We start from the raw sequence: 22,201 nt of genomic DNA, 5'->3' as shown, positions 1-22,201 counted from the left end.
ATGAAATGATTCATTATTATTTGGCAATTTTATCGAAGGAAAGCGGAAAATTATTGCAGGGATATGCATAGGAATAACTCCGGAATGCATGCCTTCTAGCTTTTTATGTGTGTGTGCTTAGATGCTCTTAAAAAGACACTAAAAAAAAAAAAAAAAAAAAAAAAAAAAAAAAAGAGTAATAAAAAATTGCACTGTGGCTGCCCGCATCTGAATAGTGATTCTTTATTTTAGTCCTCTTGGAGGTTATTATGCCCCTGTTTGTGTTTGTTTTTTTTTTTTTTCTGGTTTTTTTTCTGGTTTTTTTTTAATTATTATTATTAAATATGGAACACCTACTCCGTTCTTAATTAAATTTAATGAGCCAAAATAAATTGTCAGAGATGTTGAGAGAGAGGGAAAGGGTGTGGGCTGCTTTGGGACAAGAGGAGGTAAATAAAGCACATTGACAGGAGATCTTTTGGAGAAAACCGGCCCCAATCCCCAGCCTTCCCCCCAACACTGTGTGTTTTTGCTGAAGGGCTGAAATGGGGCGAGCTCCTTGTCTCATCTCCCGTTCTGGGGAGGGAGGAGGCCGAGCATCCCTGCCGAGCTGGGGGATGCTGGGGACCGTGAGCGGAGCGGGTACCGAGCCGGCACCTCTCGCCCTCGAGAAATTTGGGATGTTATCGGCGGACCCTGGAGGAGAGGAGCTTGGGGAAGGGAGAAAAGGGCCCTGGCTCGCCCCGCAGCAGTGCGGGGCAGGCAGCGGGGCTGGGGCCGGGCTGCGCCCCCCGTGGGGGCTGGAGCTCGGCACCGGCTGCGCGCCCCGTCGGGGCAGGGGCTCAGCCAGGCCGCGGCGAGCCCCGGGCCCGGGCGGGCGGGGACCCCCGGCCTGGCCAGAGCCCCGGGCAGGGACCCCCGGCCTGGCCAGAGCCCCGTGCCCCGGAGCGGCTGGTGGGGACGGGGCGGGCGGTGCGGGGGTCGCGGTGCCCCGCGCGGCGATCGCAAAGCGACGGGAGGCGTGCAAACCTCCCCGAAATGCCAGAGGCTCCCGGCACGGAAAGGGGGAAGGCAGGAATCGCTGGAGGGTCCCAGATCCGCTCCTCCGGGCACCCGCGGGTAGCGCGGCCCTAAGGGCAGCGCCGAGGAGCGCGTTCGGACAGCGCGGGGAGCGGCCCGCGCGGGAACCCGAAAATCAACGAAATCACGGCCGGTGCGGGGCGGCGGGGAAGGGCCCCGGGCCGAGCCCCTCCCGGGACACCCCCGGTCCCCTCTGCGGGGCTTGGGCCGTGCGCGGGGCCCTGGGCGAGCGGCGGCGAGGCCCGGCCGCACCTGCCGTGGGGCGGGGGCGGCGGCGGGCCGGGGCGCGGGGGTCGCTATTGTCTCCCCGCCACCTGCGCGCCCTCCGCGGGGGAAATGCCGGAGCTGTTATTCTTCCTTTCACTCCTTCCCCTCAGCCTCCCGCTCTGGACGCGGCCGTGGGAGAGGTTTGCAGCGGCCCCGGGCGCTCCCCCCGCGGCGCGGCCGGGGCCGGGGCCGTGTCCCGGGCGGCAGGAGCCCGCACGATGCCGGCGGCGTGCGTGGGGCGGCGGGGCAGGGGCGGTCACGACGCGCCGGAGAGCCCGCCGTGCCTCCCGCCAGGAAACACGACCATTTTCGAGCCGGCTCCTCTCACCAACAGGAAGCGTTAAAGATAGAACAGCCGGGGCTGGGCGGGGGAGATTAGAAAGCCGAGCATCTTCTGAGCACCGAGGGCCATTCCCAGCCGTGCCTGCGCCCGCTGCGGCGGGAGCCGGGCCGTGCTCAACCCACCTCCGGCCCGCATTTTTACTTTACTGAAGAGGGATCAAACCCTTCAGGCAGAGTGGGGAGCGCCGAAACGATCCAAAGTAAAGCGGTCAGTGATGCTCCGAGCAGGCCCAGCACTTTTCAGCTAGCACTGTAAATATCTTCCCTTAATCATAAGAAAGAATTGGAAAAAAAAAAAAAAAAAAACCAAAACAAAAAACCAAACAAACCCCCCCCAAAACCCAACCCCAAACCCAAATCAATAAAGCCTCAATGTTGCCCCATTAGCCATGCCATCATCTCACAAGCCAGCTCTGGAGCTTGGGCCTCAGTGCTGTTAACAAAGCCAGACCTGGCTTAATGTGTGGGGTTTTGTTTTTTTTTTTTTTTGCCTCAAATTGCAGTGGATGCTTCAGGGAAAAAAAAAATCCAGACATCTTGAAATTACTCAGCACCACACTATGAAAGGAAAATGCTGCTTAAAGGGAAGGGTGTTTTTTGTTGCTTTGGTCCAGTAAATTAACATTTTGCTTGCTTGGAGGTTGCTGTCCAGGATTATATGCTTTGTGTAACTTATTGTAACACCACACCCTTGTCCTGAGCTGTGTGCAAGTAGTCTGGCTTTTGTTTTCAAATTGTTTCTAGCCCTTGAGCATTTGAAGAAAGTCTTTAAAATATTAACCAATACAGCTGTCATCTTCCTGTGTTTCCAGACATTTTACAATAGGAAACAAAGAACAAAACCCTGCAACAATAGCTCAGAGGTATGAATTGCCTCATTCATCTCACTGGAATGTTCAAAAACATTAACTATTTTTTGACTGATTCAGCAGAAAATGTGCTGGCAGCTAATAAGCTTATGCCTGATCCAGGGGAGATTCAGGGACTGAGAAAGGTTTTATTTTTCAGCACAGTAAAGTAGCACCTTTCCTGAAAGGAAGCAAATATCCTTGTTGATGGAAGAGGCTGCGTGAGAGGAGAAATTCTGGCTGAAAAGGAGCTGCTGCCTTCCTCTCTCTGTACTGGCTTCAAAACAGCACATGGTTTATCTCAGCCCAATTCTGTAATAAATTAATTAGCAATTAGTGCCCTCTCAAACGTACCAAGAACACTGCAGTCCTTAAGATGTGACTGGGAAAGGCCCAGGATTTCAGCACAGGGTGTTTTAATCCCTGGTTTAACACTCAGAACAGGAAAGGCAAGGTCAGCACCAGGCTGAACTGCTGTTGAGACAATGCCATCACTAAAACAAAGTTTGTTCCAATGCCTGTGAGAGAATGCTGATGCACCTAAAAAGGCCAGTGAGAAAACACATGGCTCCACCATCATTCCACTGTCCTCCCACCAGGAATGGTGGGAATGGGAATGAATCACCACTTCCAGCCAATTCTTCACCTTGTGCAATATTATCATCACAAGGTTATGGAAAAGAGCTGCTTCATTAATGGACTGGAGTGCTTGGTGACAGAATATTTATCTGTTCGTTCAGAACAAAGTAAATTATTATTCCTGCTTACCCCACCACCCAGTATCAGATTCCTGATGAGTTCAGTAGCAGGTGAACCACTGTAACCACTTTAACAATGACTGGGAAGCCACATGTGTCTTAAATAAAGGCAGCATTAGTCAAGTGAAGATTAATTTTTTTTTTAATGGAAACTTTGACCTTTATCAGCAGTATGTAATTTTAAATAAATAGAAAACATAGAGGCGAAAAAAAATTACAAGTCTCAAAAGTGCCAGCTTTCCCCCGTTTCCTTCAAAGATTTCATGATACAGAGAGTTACATGTGCCATTTTGGCTGAATTCAAAATAGTTTTATGCAAAGTAAAGCCAAAGTTATATTTCCCTTCCCTACAGACACAACCCACACAGAGGAATGCAACCATTTCAGTAAACTTCTAAAAATTAGTGCTTTAGCTCTGTTGCCCCTGCTCTGCCACACACATTATCAGTGGCTCACAGTTGGCAAAAACATGGAAAAGTTTGTTTTAAAAAAGTCAACAAAAGAACACTTAAGTAATGACCATTGTTAAAATTATATTAAAAGTACATCTTGGGCTCAGGTTGATTCACCTTCGATATGCTTTAAAATCACACCTAACTGTAAACAAAAGTGCACACACATGTCTATGCTGATCAGCACTGCCTCAGCCAGGCACTTTGAGGTGGCTGTCCCTGAGCTGGCTGAAAACTCAGTTCTGCAAGTTTTCAGAGTGACCTCTTCAAAGAGAGCTCAATCCGTGGCTTCCTGTACTCTTTTACAGAGAGGGCCCTCTGATTTGAAGCAGTGGTTGCAGCCGTCTCAAGGGATGTTTAGAACAGCTTTGGTAATTGCCTGAGTTGTTTGACATCAAGAATGGTGCCAACAGAGTTGATGCTGTTTGACTGGTTTAACATTTCAAGAGTTGGAGTGTGCAGATTTCCACGAAAGGCCTGAGTATCTCCTTCATCTTTCCTGACGGGTTGTTCAGTGAATTCAACCCTCCCAGGCAACAGTCTGGGTTTTGATTTTAAATCCTTTAGGAACTGAAGTGATTTTTCATCTGCTTGATCTGTTCTGGGAGGAAAAATTTCATTTGTAATGTTTCTTAACACAGGGCTGTTTAATTCTGGTGGAGAAGCATTAGTAGTCAACTCTTTGCTGTGACCTTTGAGGTGGATAGGAAGCCTTCCATCCACTCTTTTGGGTAATTCAGTCTGGTGGCTGAAGCTGTCCAATGCAGGGGTACAGTTTTTGTCTGGCATGCTTTTGCTTTTGACAGTGCCAGAAGTGCCACCTTGAGCCTGCAGTTCCTCTTCATCTTCACTGCTGTCACTGCCCTGTATCAGCCCATAGCGCTTCATGTACTTCTTGGTTGCAAAGGACATATTGTTGGGAGAAATCAAACTCAGACCCACCATGCTCTTGTCCGTATTTGTTTGCAAGATGTCTTGGAAGGAGAAATCTGTGGCAGGATTTTGGCCTGAGCGACTGAGGGACAGTCGTGATAACTGATTTTCACTGAGGTATTTCAGGGCTATGGCGTTTGCTTCCATGCTCAGATCAACAACGTTGGGACACATGCTGACATTGGCAAGTAACATGGAATTTAATCCAGGCACCACTGCTTCAGGACTTATGCACGCCAAAATGCTGAAATAAAGCATCAAAAAGTTACCTCAGCATTACAGGAAAAGCATCAATTTCACAGTTTTGCTCACCGTACTGATTTCTCCTTTCTTCTGAACGCAGCTCCATCAGGACTGAGATCATACTACCTGCACATAATGAAAACCAGCCACTCATCCCCACAGTATCCAAACACTGTCAGAGGATATTCCCTTCTCCTTCAATACACAATACCCTCATATGAAGAACCACCCATCTCCAGCAGGTTACAGTGCTGGATTTGGTTTTAAAGCAGGTTTGAACTCTTAGTCTTTTATCACCAGTGAATAAGACATTATGTGTGTCTGATCCTACAACTCTAAATTCTACCATTCAGCCCAAATTTTATAGCTAGAAATACAAGCCAAGTGACTGAGACCAAGAACATCTCTCCCATTGCATGGGAATTCCAGGATTTTTACAGAAACTCTCACATAGCATTTGTTTCCAGAAGCCTACAAGGGTCTAGTTTTTGAAGTATCTTCAAATGAGGAATGTTCATTTGTTCTGTTGCCTGGTGCAGCAATTCCTTGTATATATATGTAAGTGTTTAAAGACTGAAAGAACAAGCTCTGGTACACCAGTAATGGTGGTAAACCACTACATTTAGTTCACACATCATATATTAGTTCATAAACCCAAGCTCTTCATATTAAGAATTAAGAAGGTTTCTATTTCACTGAGCACAAATTCTGAATTTTGCCCAGGGAGAATAAACTGGCTCAGCAACAACAACCACTTATTATGCTATGGAGCTGCACTGTTGTTTCCTTCTCTACTGAGCTGTAGACCTTTTCTCAGAATTGTTTATCAGTCTTGAAAGTGGCAGAAGGAAGAACTCCACCCCACTCCCCAAGTTTGAAGAAAAAACCCCAAGAGTTCCAGTTCTGCCTTACGTGTTCACACGTTAGCAGGTTATTGACATTAAAAGGACACTGACAGACTCCAGCCAGGAAGGCAGTCCAGAAATCCCAGAAAAATCACCCAATAAAATACAAGTGAAAAGGGGAGAAAAGAGCCTAGAAACTGTATGACTGGAAACAGCTTTTGACACGTGGCTGAAGAGAAGATTAATTAGGAGGTGGTTAGATTTTTTGTTTACATAACAGCTACACACTAGGATCAAGAAGACAATAAGGATGAAAGTGAAGCTGTACCAGGCAGTCAGCCTATGCCTACACAGCTATGCAAGTAAATTCCTGTGCCTAAAAACCCTCCTTCAGAAGTTACTTCTCTGTTCCTTCCTCTGTTTCAACAAGGCTGTTGTTTCCCCTCCCCAGCACTTTCTCTGCTCAAGGCACAGCACCCACAATAACAAGCAATTAGGACAGAACTAGTTTTGATTAGATACCAAAGCCACAGTAACAATTCCACATATACTGGCAAAGAGCAAGACAAAGGTTAAGAAGCAATGACAAAATACACAGCTGCTCAATGTTCTCCCAAGTGCAGAGTTGCTCTGGAATACTTGGACACAGACCAAAGAATTGCCCATAGCTTCCTTGTTGTTCTAGGGAATTGCATGCACAATGCTTTAAGAATCACCAGATGCTCTAACACCAAGAGCTACTTGTGTTCTGTTTAAATATTCTGCGTTTTTCTAGCAGAGTTCTTAAACCTATCATAGCATGAGCCAGTGTTTCACTTTTGCAGGAAATGCAGATCAAGGTGCACCCAAATCCCAGTGGCAGTGAACAGAGTCTTCTCTTGACTCATTGAGCCAAATCTTCATTTTCAGCTGGCTCTACACATTACTACTCAAAACCACCAGCATTTTACCTGGCATTCTCCACTTTGTGTGTATTTTCCTTCATGCTGCCAGGTGAGTCCACTGTCACTCCAAGACTCCTCAGCTGTTTGAGTGTGGCACTAATGACACTCTCTTTGTCCACCCGTCCTGTGTCAGTCCCTGAAGCCACTTCTGCTGTATCACCAATATCCTGATGCACAGGACCATCATCAACAACAAATCCTGATTTTAAAGGCAAACGATTTTGCTCTTCTGAGGTCTTTAAGAGGTGGTTTACTTGGCCCTACAGAAAAAGGAGCACATGGCAAAAACATGATGACATACAGGGACTGTCAAATACCAAATTCCCCACTTACTTTTACAAGACTTCAAATATGACTTGATGGATTAATAGCTTATTCTGACAAAGAAGGCAAATTCAGATACAATCACTTAAACTCACAGCAGTGTAGTCAAACACTGGAACATGTTACACTTCAAGCTTTCTATAACAGTCTGTTCTCAATTTAAACACATCACATACTGATATTCTTCAAGATGAAATATCTGCCCTTTAAGTGATTTGAAGGTAAAATGTTGTGTTATTTTAAAGACCACTAATTTGGGAAGTTATCAGCTGATGTCCTTGAATTAAAAACCAATTATTTATTAGATAATAGAAAGTACTCCACGTATGCATGAAAGAGAAGTACAAAATAACTACTCAAACATTTAAAAAAATTGAAGAACCACAAACTCTGAGTTTTCTGTAGAGCACAATGTGAATCTGAAAACCACAAGCAGCTTTCATTCATGCCAATACCACATCATAAGTTCAGCAGGGTACTGTTCTGACTACTGCATTCAGTGCAGAATAGAAAATGTGCATGAGTTACCAGTAAGTCCTGGTAAAGCTTCAGCTCCTCTGAGGGCTGCTGAGGCAGCAGCGAGGTGGGTGGCTCCGAGCTCTGCTCACTTGTTACCACCACCTGGCTCCTGGCTCCCTCCGATGGCTCTTTCTGTAAAGACACACTGGCACTTTCTTCCAAGGATGAACCACGAACAAGTGCCTGGGAAACGTTTCCAGTTCTGGAAGAGAACACCAAGATAGCTGCATATTTCCTTGAAACAGCATAAGCATCATTATCACTATATGTACTTTATTTGTTCATGAACATCAGAGGAAGAGAACAACCGATCCTAAAGGGTTTTAGTTTTGCCTGCTGCTCAAGGCTCTGCTCCTTTCTGCCAAAAGTCTCAAAAGTCATTTGAGGACTGAGGAAATAGACCTCCAAGTGTGCAACTACAACAAGCCCAACCAGTTTTCTAAAAGATGATTTGAAAGTGGCAATGGCATCTCTGGACTAGTCAAAAACTCAGTGGCACACTATGACTTAAACCAGATGAAAGTTATTAACAATTTGGAATTTATATTTTCAGCATTTCATTTAAAAGCCTTTAGGAGCAAGTACCTTCTGTATGTTCTGACACACGACTTATTAAAAAAGCTGCTTTTACCAAGGTACATAACTTGCCATGGGATTCCTGTGGCAGTTTAAAAACTTCTCAAAGACAGTTACAGGTACACACATGCACACTGAGTATCACAAACTGAGAACAAACACCTAGCTGAAATATTTTTCAATAAGAGATGAGAAAGAGGAGCTATAAAGGCTAAAAAGGTTGAATGAGTTACAACCCAATGCTCTGAACCCCCCTCATTAGTGTGTGCATTGCATAAGCCTTTGGAGACCAGACATATCAATACTACTATCATCCCAAGAAGATCCTCAAGCAACCCTCCTCCCCCTTTCCTGTTCCTCCTGAGGAGACAAGTGTAAGATAAGGGAATTTCAGAACTCAACTGATCAATTGCCTGTGTTGAAAGCGATAAGATTTAAACCACGTGACATACCAGATAGTCAATGTAGGTTATCAGCTACTGTTACACTAGCAATTATTCATCATTCCCAAAAATGTTCCCCTCCTCCTCCTCAAAGCAATCTGGGTGATGCTCTATATTCTCACTCTAAGATACTTTACAGCTATTTTACTGGTTTATGAATCCAAGTCGAAGAGAACCTTGAGATGGCATTGTCCAAAAATAGAACATTCATAAGATTGATCTGAATCTGTAACATTTCTGGTAGCAGTATATGTTTGCAGACAGCACTTTAATCAAGGACTATGAGTAGTTAATTTATAGCTTAATTACCATCATTTTTCCTCAATATGAGTATTTTAGGAACCTAATTTAACTGGAAGGGCATTCCCCCTCTTTTGGCTTTTTACACTTAGGCAGTATTAGATCACTAAAGTGCTAAATTGTTGTGCTATCCCTACGTAGAAATAGCATCCATATAGATAATTAAAAATGCTTTTAAAACCACTTCCCAAATTAGTCTGAGATTAGTCACTGCACTATAAAGCAACTGAGCCTAAAAAAAATTAAATTAACAGCAGTGAAGTCAGTATCTGCATGCACCACACACAAAGTAATCAGGCATAAAATAAAGAGAAATTCAGGGAACAGCCACACAATCATAAACACCTCATCCCAAGCACCTCAGAACTGGAAGAGTTCTGAATGCTGAGAAGGAAAAGCCACTGTAGGAAAACAACTGGATGCAGCAAAATCCCCTTTTCTAGTCAGGATTTAAGGTAAGAAAATGAATGTTGCCAGCACAGTGCATGCTTTCATAAGTTAAAGGCTTTTGCCATCAGCTGCTGCTGACAGGTAGCTAAACTGCATGACTGATAAATGCAGACTCTAAAGGCAGATGTGTTTTGGTGAGCTGTACAATTCAAAGCATAATTACAAAATAAAGGAGGGAGAGAACACAACAGCTGAGGTCAGACTATTTATAACTCCTGAAGAAAAAAATATTACAGAAGTAATAACTTACATAAGGCAGTTCAGCACATTATGTGAGCACAGGGTGCTTCTGTTACTTACTGGGGAGTGTTCTGATTAGCTCCTTCTTCCACAAGGTGAATACTCTCCACAAAGCTGGGCATGTCAACCACCCTTAAGGATGAAGCAATACTTGTATTACTTGCATCTTGCTCAGCATTCATTGAAATGTTTATGTCCTCCTTAGAAATCTCTCCATCATCTTTTTTCCCTCGTGGTATGGAGTTGCCTTGTTTTTCTGAGGCTGTATTCCAAAATAAACTAGCACCTAGGACAAAATTAGAGCTTTAGCTATTTAGGAAGAGTCATTACTTTTTTCTGAGACCCTTTGACTTTCTATAGCTAGAGGAATAATTTTCTCCTGTTCATGTTTCTTTCACCACTTAAAAAATGATTTACAGTTTAAATCAGCTAGAAGTTGCCAAAACATCATTCAAGTCCTAGTTTCTTCCAAAGTATACTTGATGAAAAGAAATGGTTGTATTAAATAATTTTAATGCATTGACCTTGAGCCTGTTTCAAAGTTTCCTCCAGACTAAGCACAACATTTCCATGGATTTAGCAGGAAGAAGTATGTTAATATGCAGCTGTACAGATACAGCTGCATAACTCTCCTAAACTAAAGCAAATACAAGCTCCTCTCCATGCATGATTTACAAACAACATCAATAATATATTTATTGGAACACTATATGGCATAGAAGCTATTACTTTTCAAAACAGTGTATTAAACAGAAAAAGATGTGGAGTTACATTTCAACAAGACACCGTTTTAAACAGAACACCTTTCCAAAGCTATTGCAAAAATAATTCTTTCAGTGATGGCAATCAAAGACAAAAGTAACTCCAGCCTAAACTTCCAAATAACACCTCAACAACTTGGGTGTTTTTTGGATACGGGTACATGTTTGTACAGCTTCAGCATTCCTGCAAAACATTTCCTCCGTGCCCAAACGAACCAGAGAAAGGTGCAGAAAGGAGCGGAGCCAGTCTGTGTCACAGGAAGGAAGCATTACCTGTGCCCACGGCCACGCTGACGCGTCTCCTCCGGTGGGATGGCGGTGAGGTCTGTGTTTCCATGGAAACCAGCTCCCCGGCCTTCTCCGGCTGCACTGCCTGCTCCTCCTGGCGAGCCTGAGCTTCCAGCAAGCGCTGGATCTGCAACAGTCATGGCAAAGTTAGGATCCGCACAAGGAAACATCAGCTGTAACAGGCGAACGTGAATTAATTGGGTTCTGCGGAGATCTGGATTCAAAGGCAGGCTGTGCTGCCACAGCAGTCTGAACACCTTCCAGCTGTCAGCAGTGCACGCAGCATAAATCAAAACACCAATTTTGATGCTGGCAGAGCTAGCCAAGAAGATCTTGGAGCACATTGGCAGAGGCAGCACCAAGACAAGCTGGGTAAAGCCTCTTTGCCCCACACTTGCTGGAAGTGCTCCTTCCCTTTCATTCGCATACAAAGCCTATTAACTGACTTACCAGCCAAGCATTCATATGCCAACTGTCCCTACACCAACTTTGTATTAATTACAAAGCTAAGCAATTAAATGATAAAATTAAGGTTGCCAGGCAATCTTCTCTCTAGGATTTTCATCCACCCTGTTCAACAATTAGCTTGCAGCTCCAGGGAGAAATACAGTTACAGTGAAGGCTGCAGTGAGGAGGAGTCTCCCTCATGCACAACCCAAGCTTTGGGAGCTTGACTTTACATACAGGAACTATACCAAAACCAGATTCCAGCTTGTCATTTTCTAGTTCAAGTACTGCAAACTTTTCTGTTTGTATTGTTCATCACCAGCAGCAAAATTTAAACTCTGGCTCTTCAGCCCCAAATCGTACCCTGCAAAATACAGGGCCAGAAGGTAGATCAAGGGACTGGTATTTTGAAGAAACTTAACCAGGTGAGGTAACAGAGCACAGCAAGACCCTCAAAGTCCAGCTTTCCAGTACAGAAATAACCTGTTGAACCAGGAATTGATGCAGACAATTTAAGTTTTCAAAGCAACAGCTCAGGGAGCTGCAGGCTTGAAGCTGGAAAAAGTAACGTATGAGAACATTCTGTGCTTCACTATTTACAAGAATTCCAAAGCCTATAGCCTACGCAATTTTTTTTTACATGGATAAGCATGTAAGTAGAAGAGCATTTATACAGAAAGTGTATCAGTTTGCATTACAAACAGTCTACTAAAAAGAAACCTTCACGTTATGGAAACGCCACAAAAATAAATGCAAAATGTAATTAGCTATAAGTAAAATAATTTTTAAAGGGACACCAATTGGTAGAGCTAATGGAGTCCCCTCTCCATGCCCAGACTGTGGCTGGTATGACAGGCTCCCTTGTCCCAACACGGATAGACAACAGTTAATTTAATTCCTCTGGCAGGGGAACTATCAAAGCATAATCACTGAGCGGGCAGAGGAGAAAGCTGACATTTCCACAAACCTGAGCTTGCAGTAATTTGAGTTGTCTGTCCTGCTCGGTCAGAAGGCGGAATGCATCTGGAGATAATCCCATCATGCCATTATCTGACGCTGCTGCAGGAGCAGGCGCGTGCAGGCACGGGGAGTGGGCGGCACAGCACTGCACACTCGAGGGGCTCGCGCTCGATGCCATCCTTATTCCAGGTGATAAGCCACTGTCAAGAGAACAGCTCCCTGTTTTCCCAGGATATCTCACGTTTATAGGGCTGCTCGTGGCATATCCTGGGTTGCAGCAAACATTTGGGCAAATGATATTTTGATGGAACACTGCGCAAGGATTTTGCTGAGCCATCTCCGATGGGATTTCTGCTCCATGTTTGGGGCTCATTTGACCAACTCCTTGCCATGGGTTTATGGGATTGTACTGGAGAGAAGCAGGACACTGACAGCTGCATGCTGGACAGGAAGGTGGCACTTGAACTGGCACCTGCAGATCTGGTGGTTGTCTGCAGCTCTGTGGTGACAAAGCAGAGTTGTGGAGGACTGGCTGTGTGACAGCAGGAAGCTGCTTGGAACCAGATATTGATGTTCTCCTAAGCAGAGGCTCTCCCTGTGGTGTGACACTCTCAGGATTTAATACAAGTTTTTCCAATGGCTTTCTGGGGTGGTGCACAGATGTATCTGGGGAAGGCCCAGTACCAGGGGTTGAAGGAGAAGATGATCCTGAACTTTTTCTTGATTGAGGGGAAGCCTTCTTACACTGCACCTGCTGCTGTAGTAGAGCTTGATTTCCTCTACAAGGCATTGAAGCTGGAATTTTCTGGTTTACAGGATTTGGTAATCGTCTTAAAGAGGGATCTCCCACATTAGCAGCAAAGTTCTGCCTGTCTTCAGAGTGCTGGCTGGGATGACATGTAGGTCCCATGCAACACTTCTTTTTAATAGGCTGATTTGGCACTGTGGGCAGACTTTTGGCACCTGAAGTCCCCACAGGCTTAGATGATTGTCCCGATTCTATGAAACTCCCATCCAAAATAAGTGACAGCTCTGGCACTGAAGGAAAAATTCTGGTAACCTGAAGAGACAATTACACACATGTATGATAATTTAAAAACATTGTCTGCTTTTTGAGTGCAGAATTTCCTCAAAGAAAATGTTTTCATTTAAAATCAATATATGACGATCATCAGCTTCCAAACCAATCACATGTTAAACACATTCTTTAAAGACTGGAGAATCCAGAAAAAGCAGCAAGATCTCTAGGATCATTCTAAAAGGAAAATTGCTTTTATATAGTGTAACAGCCCTGTCTGCCAAATGTATGCTCCATGTCATTTGGGAGTACATTTCAGAATATGGATATTTCCCTTCTAGAGGTGGACTCTGTGTCCTCTCTTACAATCCTCAGATCCAGGATATAGCTGCAATGGGACATATTTTATACACAATTACCACATCCTTCTAGACCTATGCTGTACAAGGACTGGTATTTATTGTATTTGTACACATTTCAGTGAAAAAAAGGACACAGCAGATCTTTTGGGTAAATGAAATAAAAAACCACAAGAGCTGGCTGTCTCTATCTCAGACACTACAGCTCTTCCATTCAACAACAGTGAGATTCCTAAAATAGAAACTACTCTCTCTGTTCCTAAATCACAGCCTGTACAGGAATTTAAAGTGTCTAAAATCCTGGAAAAATGGCAGATTAACTAGAGGAGTGGCACTCATGGGTAATTTCTTCAATTCGGTTTTCCCTTGCTAGCACTTAGAGAGAAGCTTTACACTCTCCAGTTCCCTTACAATGACCTCCCTTTGCTGCTCTAAGTGTCACATCTGAGATACCCAGAGCAACTATTTATTTAGTTACCTGTTGACTCACTGGGTGAGGACTTGGAATTGGTCTAGGGGATAAATCCTCATCTTCCACACCAGAGTCGTGATCACTTGCCAACAACTTGCCGGGTGAAGAGCCTTGGGGAGGACTGAAACCAAAATAAATCAAAGTAAAAATGTTTGCTTGTCAGATTTGGCAGCAGTAACATGAAGCTTCACGTTTCTCAAGGTGCCATCTACAGTGCATCATTTTTCTAAGAAGCAGCTGCTATCCATCTTCTCCCTGGTTAGCTGGGGAGCTCACCCAGCAAACAGTTCTAAGATGAAACAGTGAAAATAGAAAGCTGCTTTTGGGCAAGAAGATACAAACCCTTCCTCCCCACAGCATCACACAAACACTCCTTTTAAGCGACATTCTAACAGCAAAGCACTGATATATAGTAAAAAGATAGGAGGTGTTACAGTAAAGATTGTAACATTGTTTGAAGGAAAATAAAGGCCATCTTCTAGTCATAGATAAAAATTTGATGGCTTAACCAGATTCTTAAAAATCACTAAGTTTCAACCTATCCAGGTCTTGGAGCTCTGAAAAGGGGGAAGAAGAAAAGGATTTTTTTTTTTTACTTAAGTAGATTTCAATTAGAGATTTGCTTCAAAGGGCAGAGCTCACTTAAAGCTTAATGCAGTGAACTAAGCCTCATCAGTGAGGAAGCCTTTTTAGAAACATCCACTACATAAATTAAAACCACCAGTACCAAGTAGGTTTTTTTGGAATACAGACAGCTTGACCAGCTTGCTTGAAAAATATTAACTCTAGGAATACATAAAAGCACATATACAGATTTTAATACAAGAGAATGTATGCACAGCTCAACTGACACAACACAGAACAGATGAAAACCCTCATCCAATAAATATTTCATTTTTGCACATAAATGGCATCTCAGAGATTTACCTTTTGATTGGAAGTTTCTTGCAAATTCTGCTGAAGAACTCAGTTTCTGCATTTTGGTTTTCTGCACTCAACTCAAACTGGATAGGGCTCTTGTCTGATGGTTCAACATTCTGGAATGAAATGTTCCATATTTGTGAAGCACGAAACCTGCAAACTGTCAATCACTGAGGTACTACTCCCAAAGAAACAGCTTTAAGGACATTTATATGATTATTTGCTGCTTGTCCTCTACTTTCAAATTTTTCAGCACTACAAGGAAGCAGGCAACTTCCCTTCCTGTTTAACACTGTTCCCCTGCTACTCTGTAAAGTAGTTGGGCTAATTATAGTCACGAGCAGATGCTTCCTCACTGTAACTGCTCAGATACTCCTCCAGGGCTGCCACCACTACAGGAAACAGCAAACTTTCCTGTACTGTTTCACACACCACAGCTGGGCAACTCCTGGAAACAACAGAAGTTCTCTTCTGTGGAGAGATCTGTCATCTTCAGAAAGCTGAGCTGCCCCTAGGCTAAAGGTAGAAGGCAGCCCTGACAAAGAAATTCAATTGGGAAAAGAAATGAGTACACAGCATAGCACACACATTGCACTCACTGCTTCTCTGACACAGCACTTACTCAGCAACTCAACAGCTCAGCTTCAGGTTCTGCACAAGCCTTGGAAAACACATAAGGAACTGAGATTTCCTAGAACTTCCCCAAACCTTACTAGCCATCTCCCAGACTTCTATCATCAAGTTCTTTCAGAGAGTTACTTTGCACAAAGATAAAATTTGCCATTAATAAAAATGTGATTAAATTGGTAACCTCTGAATTCCTTTTCGCATTCAACTTCAAGCAAAGCACAACACTCAGTTTGCTCTCCAGCAAGCATCAGAGCAGCTGTTAGATGTGGCCAAGGTGAACACAGCACACCAGAGTAAGGAATGCTGCAGGAAGTCCGAGTCTCTGCTCCCAAGGCCAGGAGGTCACGAGTAGGAAGGAACACTAACCAAGGACAACCAAGTACACTTAAAAGACAGATGCTTAATGCTCTTGGAAAAGTGACCAGTGCTGACTTGGGAAGGGATTTCTCAATTTTAGGGACAAACTGAATGTACAGCAGTCCCTAGGAAAAAGCAGCTTTATAGAGCTACATCATTTTCAAACACTGCAGATCCATTTGGGTCACATCATAATGACTCTTTTAAGGCAAATTTTGAAGTACCACGATGCAGGAGGAAAGCAAGACACTTACTTTGAAGAGGTGAACTGTTTCATGGCAAGTTAGGATCTGAAACCCCAGCTCAGTCTGCCCACTGCATGGAACACACTCATAAAACTCTGGTTCCTTGTGTGTCAAGGAATAAAGCACAACAAGAAAACTCCCAGATTCTGAAAAAACCCTGAAATAGAAGAAAAACACATCTTTAAATAACTTAAACATGAAGAAGGCCCTTAGATTTTCAATACAGTGAGCAAAATTTCCACACAGCTTAGCAAACTGGTGAATCATAGAATTTTGAGTGGTGCTTAGCTATAGTGCAGATGGATTTATGACTGCAGCCACATGCAAGAATCAAAGAGAAGTAGAGAAATAGGAATAATCCATGTCCTTTGTATTTCAAACCTTTATGATCACTTAGTACTTTAAATTAACTCCTGGAAGAGTTCAAACATAAGAGAGAAGAAAACATCTGTAAGAATGATATTGTGTTTTATTTTCTTCTTAGTTCTCAGTTGAAGATGCATTATGAAGACACTTAATGACCCAGTTACCCCTAAACATTCAAAAAACATTCATTAGCAAAAAGGGTTTTTTTAAGGAAAATTATATTGAAATTTTTTTTCTGTAAGTTGAGAACAGTGAGTAACAACAATCAACATTTAACACAAGTTCAAGGATAATGACAACAATGTGTGTTTCCAGTAAAAGGTAGTATTACTTTCAGAACAGTTTTTCTTTTTATGGCACTTGTAACATGCTTGTTTAATGGGGTTTTTTATTTATTTGCTTTGTCATTAAATAATATACGCAATGGAAAAAGGAGTAGAAACAGGATGCTTGAAAAACACATTTATGCAACTTCAAAATTTACTTAAAGAGTTAAAAATGTATGATGCACAGATTAAGCAGTTAGCCTGCAGAGGTTAATGCTGTTTGCATGGTTCATCAAATCTCCCTAATCCACTTCCATGATGGCATCAGTGAAAGTTAATGAGAGTCAAGCACCCAACTTGCCTATCTAATAATCTAATTGGTCTCTTATCTGTGTTTGGACATATTTCAGTTGTTAAGGGAAAGAAGTCTATTTAGTAATTGCAGACACATCTGTTCACCAAACGTGGTTGCATTTCATAATTTAAAAACAAATGTGGTCAATCAGAAGAAGTGCTTATGCATACAGTATATTTTAGAGTTTCATTTACCTGAGGTGCAGTTTCAAACTATAAACACCTAAACTCTCTCCCAGCTCCGTACAAATAGAACTCAGCAAATGTTACAAGTGAGAAGATCTAGACAATGAGGAATGATTATCCTCTAACATTACAATGAAAAAATACCCCAGGAATGGAAATACTCTTTAAAAAAACTGAACATTTAACAGGAAGTCATAACAGGACAACATAGGCTGCAAATCAATATGCTTCAATATGTTGGTCAGGCACAACCAAGAAGAAAACTTATCTCAAAGAAAATACCCCTAAGAAAAGCTCAAAACCAAAACCCCACCACTGTTTAAACTACTGTTTCCTGCTTGTGGCTTCTTATTTAAAATGCAGTGACCTTAAGGATAATAATGTTCACCCTCTTCTGACTTTGAGATATCAGCTCAGCTTTCCAACATTTCAATCACAGAAAATTTTTGTGCAGAAGCCAAAACCGAAAAGAACATGTAGACCAGACAGCTTTACCTCCATACAACATATAAATCACAGAATTTCCTCAGATATCTTTGAGCAGAGGTCATGCTGTCATGCATGTCTGTGGAATGCTTTTTTAGGCAGCCAATAGCTTCTATGTTTTACCTATAAAAGTGACTTGCCTTTCTTGAATTGAAGAACTGAACAAATATCGCAAGCAACAGGCCCAGACTTGAGGACTATAGATATAAGTAACTCCACTCAGCCAACTAGAAATAAGAAAAAAATCTAATTAGAGACAGCTCTGGTACCAAATTTTTGCTACGTAATCCCTCAGATACATCTCAAATCAATGTGTGTATTCATCTAGACAAACACTTACACTCCAACTAATGGCAGAGCATAAGCCTTGGGATCAGACTCAAGCAGTAAAAGCAATTTCCGTGTTTGGTCCATAGTAAGGTAGCTGAAAGAAAGCAAAATTTGGGTTTTTTTCATTATTTTGGAAGGCAGTTTTTCAGAAAAAAAAAAAATCCTGAAGAGATAAGTTTAGAAAATATTGTAAGAAATTTAGGGGAAAAAAAATTAAAGATCAAAATGGCTCTTACGCCACACACTTAACAGCAACTCCCCAGCTTTTCAGCAACTCCCTGTGTATTAAAGAGTCATCAAGAACTTAGTACTTATTAGAAATTTACTTAGTACTATTTGTAGTACTTTAACAGATACTAGAATTAGTGTTCATAACACATCCCCAAGGACAAGTCATGTTAAATTTGAAGAGTAACTTTCAGAAAGGCATTCATTACGTCCCTGTCCAAATAAAATGACATTCAGCTGCTTCACACTATTTCCCTGATCTATCCTTAGCTCATCCTAGTAAATTAGTTACCAGTCAGAATGATGACTTCCCAATACCACCTCACAAGCACGATTAACAAAAAGAAAGCTTTGGTTTGCATTCATCAGTTTTTCACTGTAGACCGAGCACTGATGGTGTTTAAAAAGCTGGAAGCTGTTTATATTTTTTATGTTAACTAGAGGTGTGTTCTGCCTCAGTAAGATGATCCTTTTGCTGAAACCAAAAGCAAAAACTTCTACTCAACCAGGTAATGTTTTTGCTCTACCCCATTTCCTGTTTCTTGTTCATAACTTTTAATACATTTCCAAGGCCAAAAGATATGCCATTTTTATGCCAGTTCTTTTACTAAAATGCAAAGTACAGTTGAGATCTCTCCTTTAGGAAACGCAAGAAACTGACAAGCAACTTGGACAGCTTTAGCACCACCCTTTACTCACCCACATTTGTAAGTTCCTTGAACTTGTGCAATATTCATAGGACTGGTCAAATTTCTTGCTAGGGCTGTTGGAATAATTGGGACAGACTTCACAGGGGTATATTCCAAAATATTGGCCACAGTAAGAGAAGCCCAGCAAAAATTAAAGTGTAGATTATCCAGGTTTTCTGTGAAAACAATGTGAGCTCTAACAGTGAGCAGTTTAGAAAGATCCAGAGATTCTTTACTGCACAGACTCTGCTGCAGGCCCTAGAAGTAAGAAAAAAAAAAAAAAAAAAGAGTTAAATACACTGAAATATTTTCTATGATTCCCATGATTCAAGATGCATTACAATAGGAATTCAAATAATTCATCACAGCTACTATTGCAGGAGGTAATATACAAAAAGCCATTAGCCCAGGTCACCAAAGCTCACTGCTCAACTGAATATAATGAATAATGCAGAATACACTTGAAAATTAGCTATGCACAGCTTAGCATTGTTTTATGATGTATTAGAAAACCCGGGGTTACTTATGATACAAAAATTAATATAATAACAGACAACTAAAAAGGCTCAAGCTGATTTGCCAAAGTTTTCTTACTTGCATTCAATAAATATGTAATTTAATATCTGGATGTATCATCAAGAGAAAGTTCAGATGTGAAGCAGGATTAATCTGTGTTATAAAATACACACTACAACAACTACAGAGAAAAGGCTACAGTAAGAGACAGTGTATTTAACAGATTACAGCAGAGCACACGTTTCAGCCATGGCTGCTAACCTACACAGGGCTCTACACGTTTTGGGCGGGTCACTTGCCTAGCAACACTTCAGCAACAACCGCCCAAATACTGCAACTTATTAATGACAGTTATGAAGGAAAAAGGACAAAAAAGCTGTTTTCTTTTGTTTAAGTAAGTTTACTGCAATTGCTTTTGTTTTGCTGGTTAGACCAGCTGAAACGCTTTGGTCAGTCAGCAATTTTTCACCCAAGATTAAAGACTGTGTGATCCTTAAACACCTGCAAGGATTAACTGATTTTACCAGTTTCCAATACACTTTTCAATGACACTCAAACAGCTCATTTCACACAATTAACTACATAGTGTTGGTTCAGCCACAACCTTGCTGTGCTGGAAATCAAGCTCTGTGCATAGCCCAGTGTCCTGCCTGGCAGACAGTTCATTGTCTAAGAGACCCAGAGGTTGCTAAGAGCTGCCTACCTTGAAAGCCAAGCTGATATCTTCAGCACTGTGCACTATTATATTATCTGAACAAGGTCCCCAGGCATTAACTGTACATGGAATCAAAAAGTCTCCAGGAAGGGATGCAGTTGGAATTTTGCCTGATCCACCAGCAACTTCTCGGCCAGGATCAAAGCGATCTACTGTCAGCGTTATGCCTTCCCCATCTTCAAAATAAAGAAATAAAGTTAGAGTCCAAGAGCAACAACTCAGGCTCCTTAACTACAGCTTACCCAACCACCCAACACTGCCTGTCTACCTCATGTTCAGAATTACCTTCATCTACTGTCAGGGTGCCAAGCAGAAAACAGCAAAGTGATTTCTTTTCATTCTGCTTAGCATGGCGATAGGCAAGCCGCAAGGTTTTCTCCACCAGACATATTCTGGGGTTTCTAAAAAGAGACAATAAGCAAGTTGAACTCACAAATACTTTTTAAAGCTTTAAAAAAAAAAAAAAGTATCACTTATCCATATGGGAAGAAAATGGAAAGAAATTTTAAGTTACTTTAAAGTGATACACCTTCAAGCCACTAGACTGTGTTACACAAAGGAAAGGAAACTTAAATATTTCCAGTGAAATTCCCTATATGCTTACAACAAACACACTGCTTCCTTTTCCTTTGGGGATCATCACAGAACAGACTCAAAAGACAAAATGAGGCTTTGCATCACACAATCCATAATTTCTTTTAGCCTTCAGCTTGCCCAAAAAGGGTGTCAATACCTGTAATAGGTGATGTGTGTGCCAATGACATCGCCCATGGGGACTGGGTCCCAAAGTGCACACTTGGACAGAGGGAAACTGAAAGGGACCATCCTTGTGGGAACAAATCTGGGAAGATCAGAGATTAAAATAAAAAAAAATGGATTAAAGTACATTGTTATCTTACAATGCTTAAAAGAAGGAACAAAGGCATGACACAGTAAGAAAACCAAGAAATAGGATACATAAACTGTTGGTACTTTTTTTTTGTTTCAAGTCCAGGCCAACAAAGCAAAAACTTTGTCCTACAAAGTTGTCAGAGTTACAAAGTCGACACAAAACCTTTATTGTCCACCTGACAGTTTCCTTCTGCAGCCTTGGAAGATGTGTAGGCCAAAATACAAGCCTGCAGAAAAAGCTTAAGGAAAACTTACTTGGATATAGTTTAGGGAGAAAAAAAGTTACCACTAATTAGACACTTGCATAGAACAAAAAAAACCTGATTTAGCAAATTTAATACTAGATCAGCTTCCCAAAGCCCTGTTTTAGTCTTTGTATTTCAAGTGACCATTCAAACCACTTAAAAGTTTAAGACTTCTGAAATAAAGCCTTGGCTTAGCTCAAATAGTATAGTGCAAAACTTGCAGTCACACTTCAAAGAGCCCTGAGAAATCAGAATGTAATCACATTAACTTATTTACACTAGCAGGATTCGATTTTTTTTTTAGGGTGCCTAAACAAAGCAACATACAAAACAATCGACAGCCCATATAATTTGGCAATTACCTCAATACCTTTTAACAAATAAGCAACAAGTCTCTTTGTAGTTATCTCAAGCATGAAACTTTGCCAAGCAAAGGTGCTTCCTCTGCATTTCAACTTGCCAGGAAAGAACTTTTAAGGCAGCCCTCCAAGGAGCTCAGCCCCCTCTGATGCTTCCAGCGGCAGTTTATTAACTCCCCTTAAAAGCCAAACGCCCAAACAAACCTCAAACTTAAATTTCTAGAAGAGGACATTTTTTTAAAGCACCACAGTTTCAACCTGACAAGGACGAAGCAGAAGCCCACCCCCCTCCTCCTCCCGAGCTCTTCATACCCCGAGCCGCACTCGCAGAGGGGCGGCGGGCCCGGCGGGGCCGGGGCGATGCGTACCTCAGATCCGGGCCGGGCGGGGTCGCAACTCTGCCCGCTGCTCTTGTCCCTCTCCCCAGCGCGGGGCCCGGCCGGGCAGTGTCCGTGACCCAGGAGCGGCCCCAGTGGCGGTCCCGAGCCCGGCTCCGCCGCTCCCGCCCGCCCCGGCGCCTTCTGCGGCCCCGGCCGGCCCGCTGCCCGCGCTGGCCAATCAGAGAGCAG

The 22,201-nt window shown here is 42.5% G+C and overlaps 1 protein-coding gene across 1 annotated transcript; it reads right to left on the bottom strand.

The window, feature by feature from the left end:
* Positions 1–3,421: 3,421 nt before the first annotated feature.
* STIL (STIL centriolar assembly protein) lies at positions 3,422–22,140 on the bottom strand. Its single transcript, XM_038144562.1, has 16 exons — positions 22,001–22,140; positions 20,871–20,978; positions 20,423–20,538; positions 20,126–20,313; positions 18,917–19,164; positions 18,000–18,083; positions 17,800–17,886; positions 16,011–16,158; positions 14,776–14,885; positions 13,855–13,969; positions 12,007–13,059; positions 10,578–10,719; positions 9,604–9,829; positions 7,544–7,736; positions 6,698–6,951; positions 3,422–4,903 (listed from the first exon to the last, which is right to left on the bottom strand). Exons 2-16 carry the CDS (start codon positions 20,960–20,962, stop codon positions 4,084–4,086), a joined length of 3,876 nt encoding a protein of 1,291 aa, XP_038000490.1. The 5' UTR covers positions 20,963–20,978; positions 22,001–22,140; the 3' UTR covers positions 3,422–4,083.
* Positions 22,141–22,201: the final 61 nt, after the last annotated feature.

The sequence above is a fragment of the Motacilla alba genome, chromosome 8 (assembly GCF_015832195.1).
Source record: "Motacilla alba alba isolate MOTALB_02 chromosome 8, Motacilla_alba_V1.0_pri, whole genome shotgun sequence".
Classification (NCBI taxonomy): domain Eukaryota; kingdom Metazoa; phylum Chordata; class Aves; order Passeriformes; family Motacillidae; genus Motacilla; species Motacilla alba.
The sequence above is the reverse complement of the archived record's forward strand: the minus strand, read 5'-3'. Positions and strand labels throughout refer to the sequence as shown.

Excerpts from the sequence above, each read along its gene's own strand:
- STIL (XM_038144562.1), bottom strand. The coding sequence starts at position 20,962 with ATGGTCCCTTTCAGTTTCCCTCTGTCCAAGTGTGCACTTTGGGACCCA. Across the intron at positions 20,314-20,422 it reads CACCCTGACAGTAGATGAAG|ATGGGGAAGGCATAACGCTG; the intron begins GTAATTCTGAAC and ends TTTATTTTGAAG. Across the intron at positions 6,952-7,543 it reads AGCTTTACCAGGACTTACTG|GGCCAAGTAAACCACCTCTT; the intron begins GTAACTCATGCA and ends CTTTTTCTGTAG.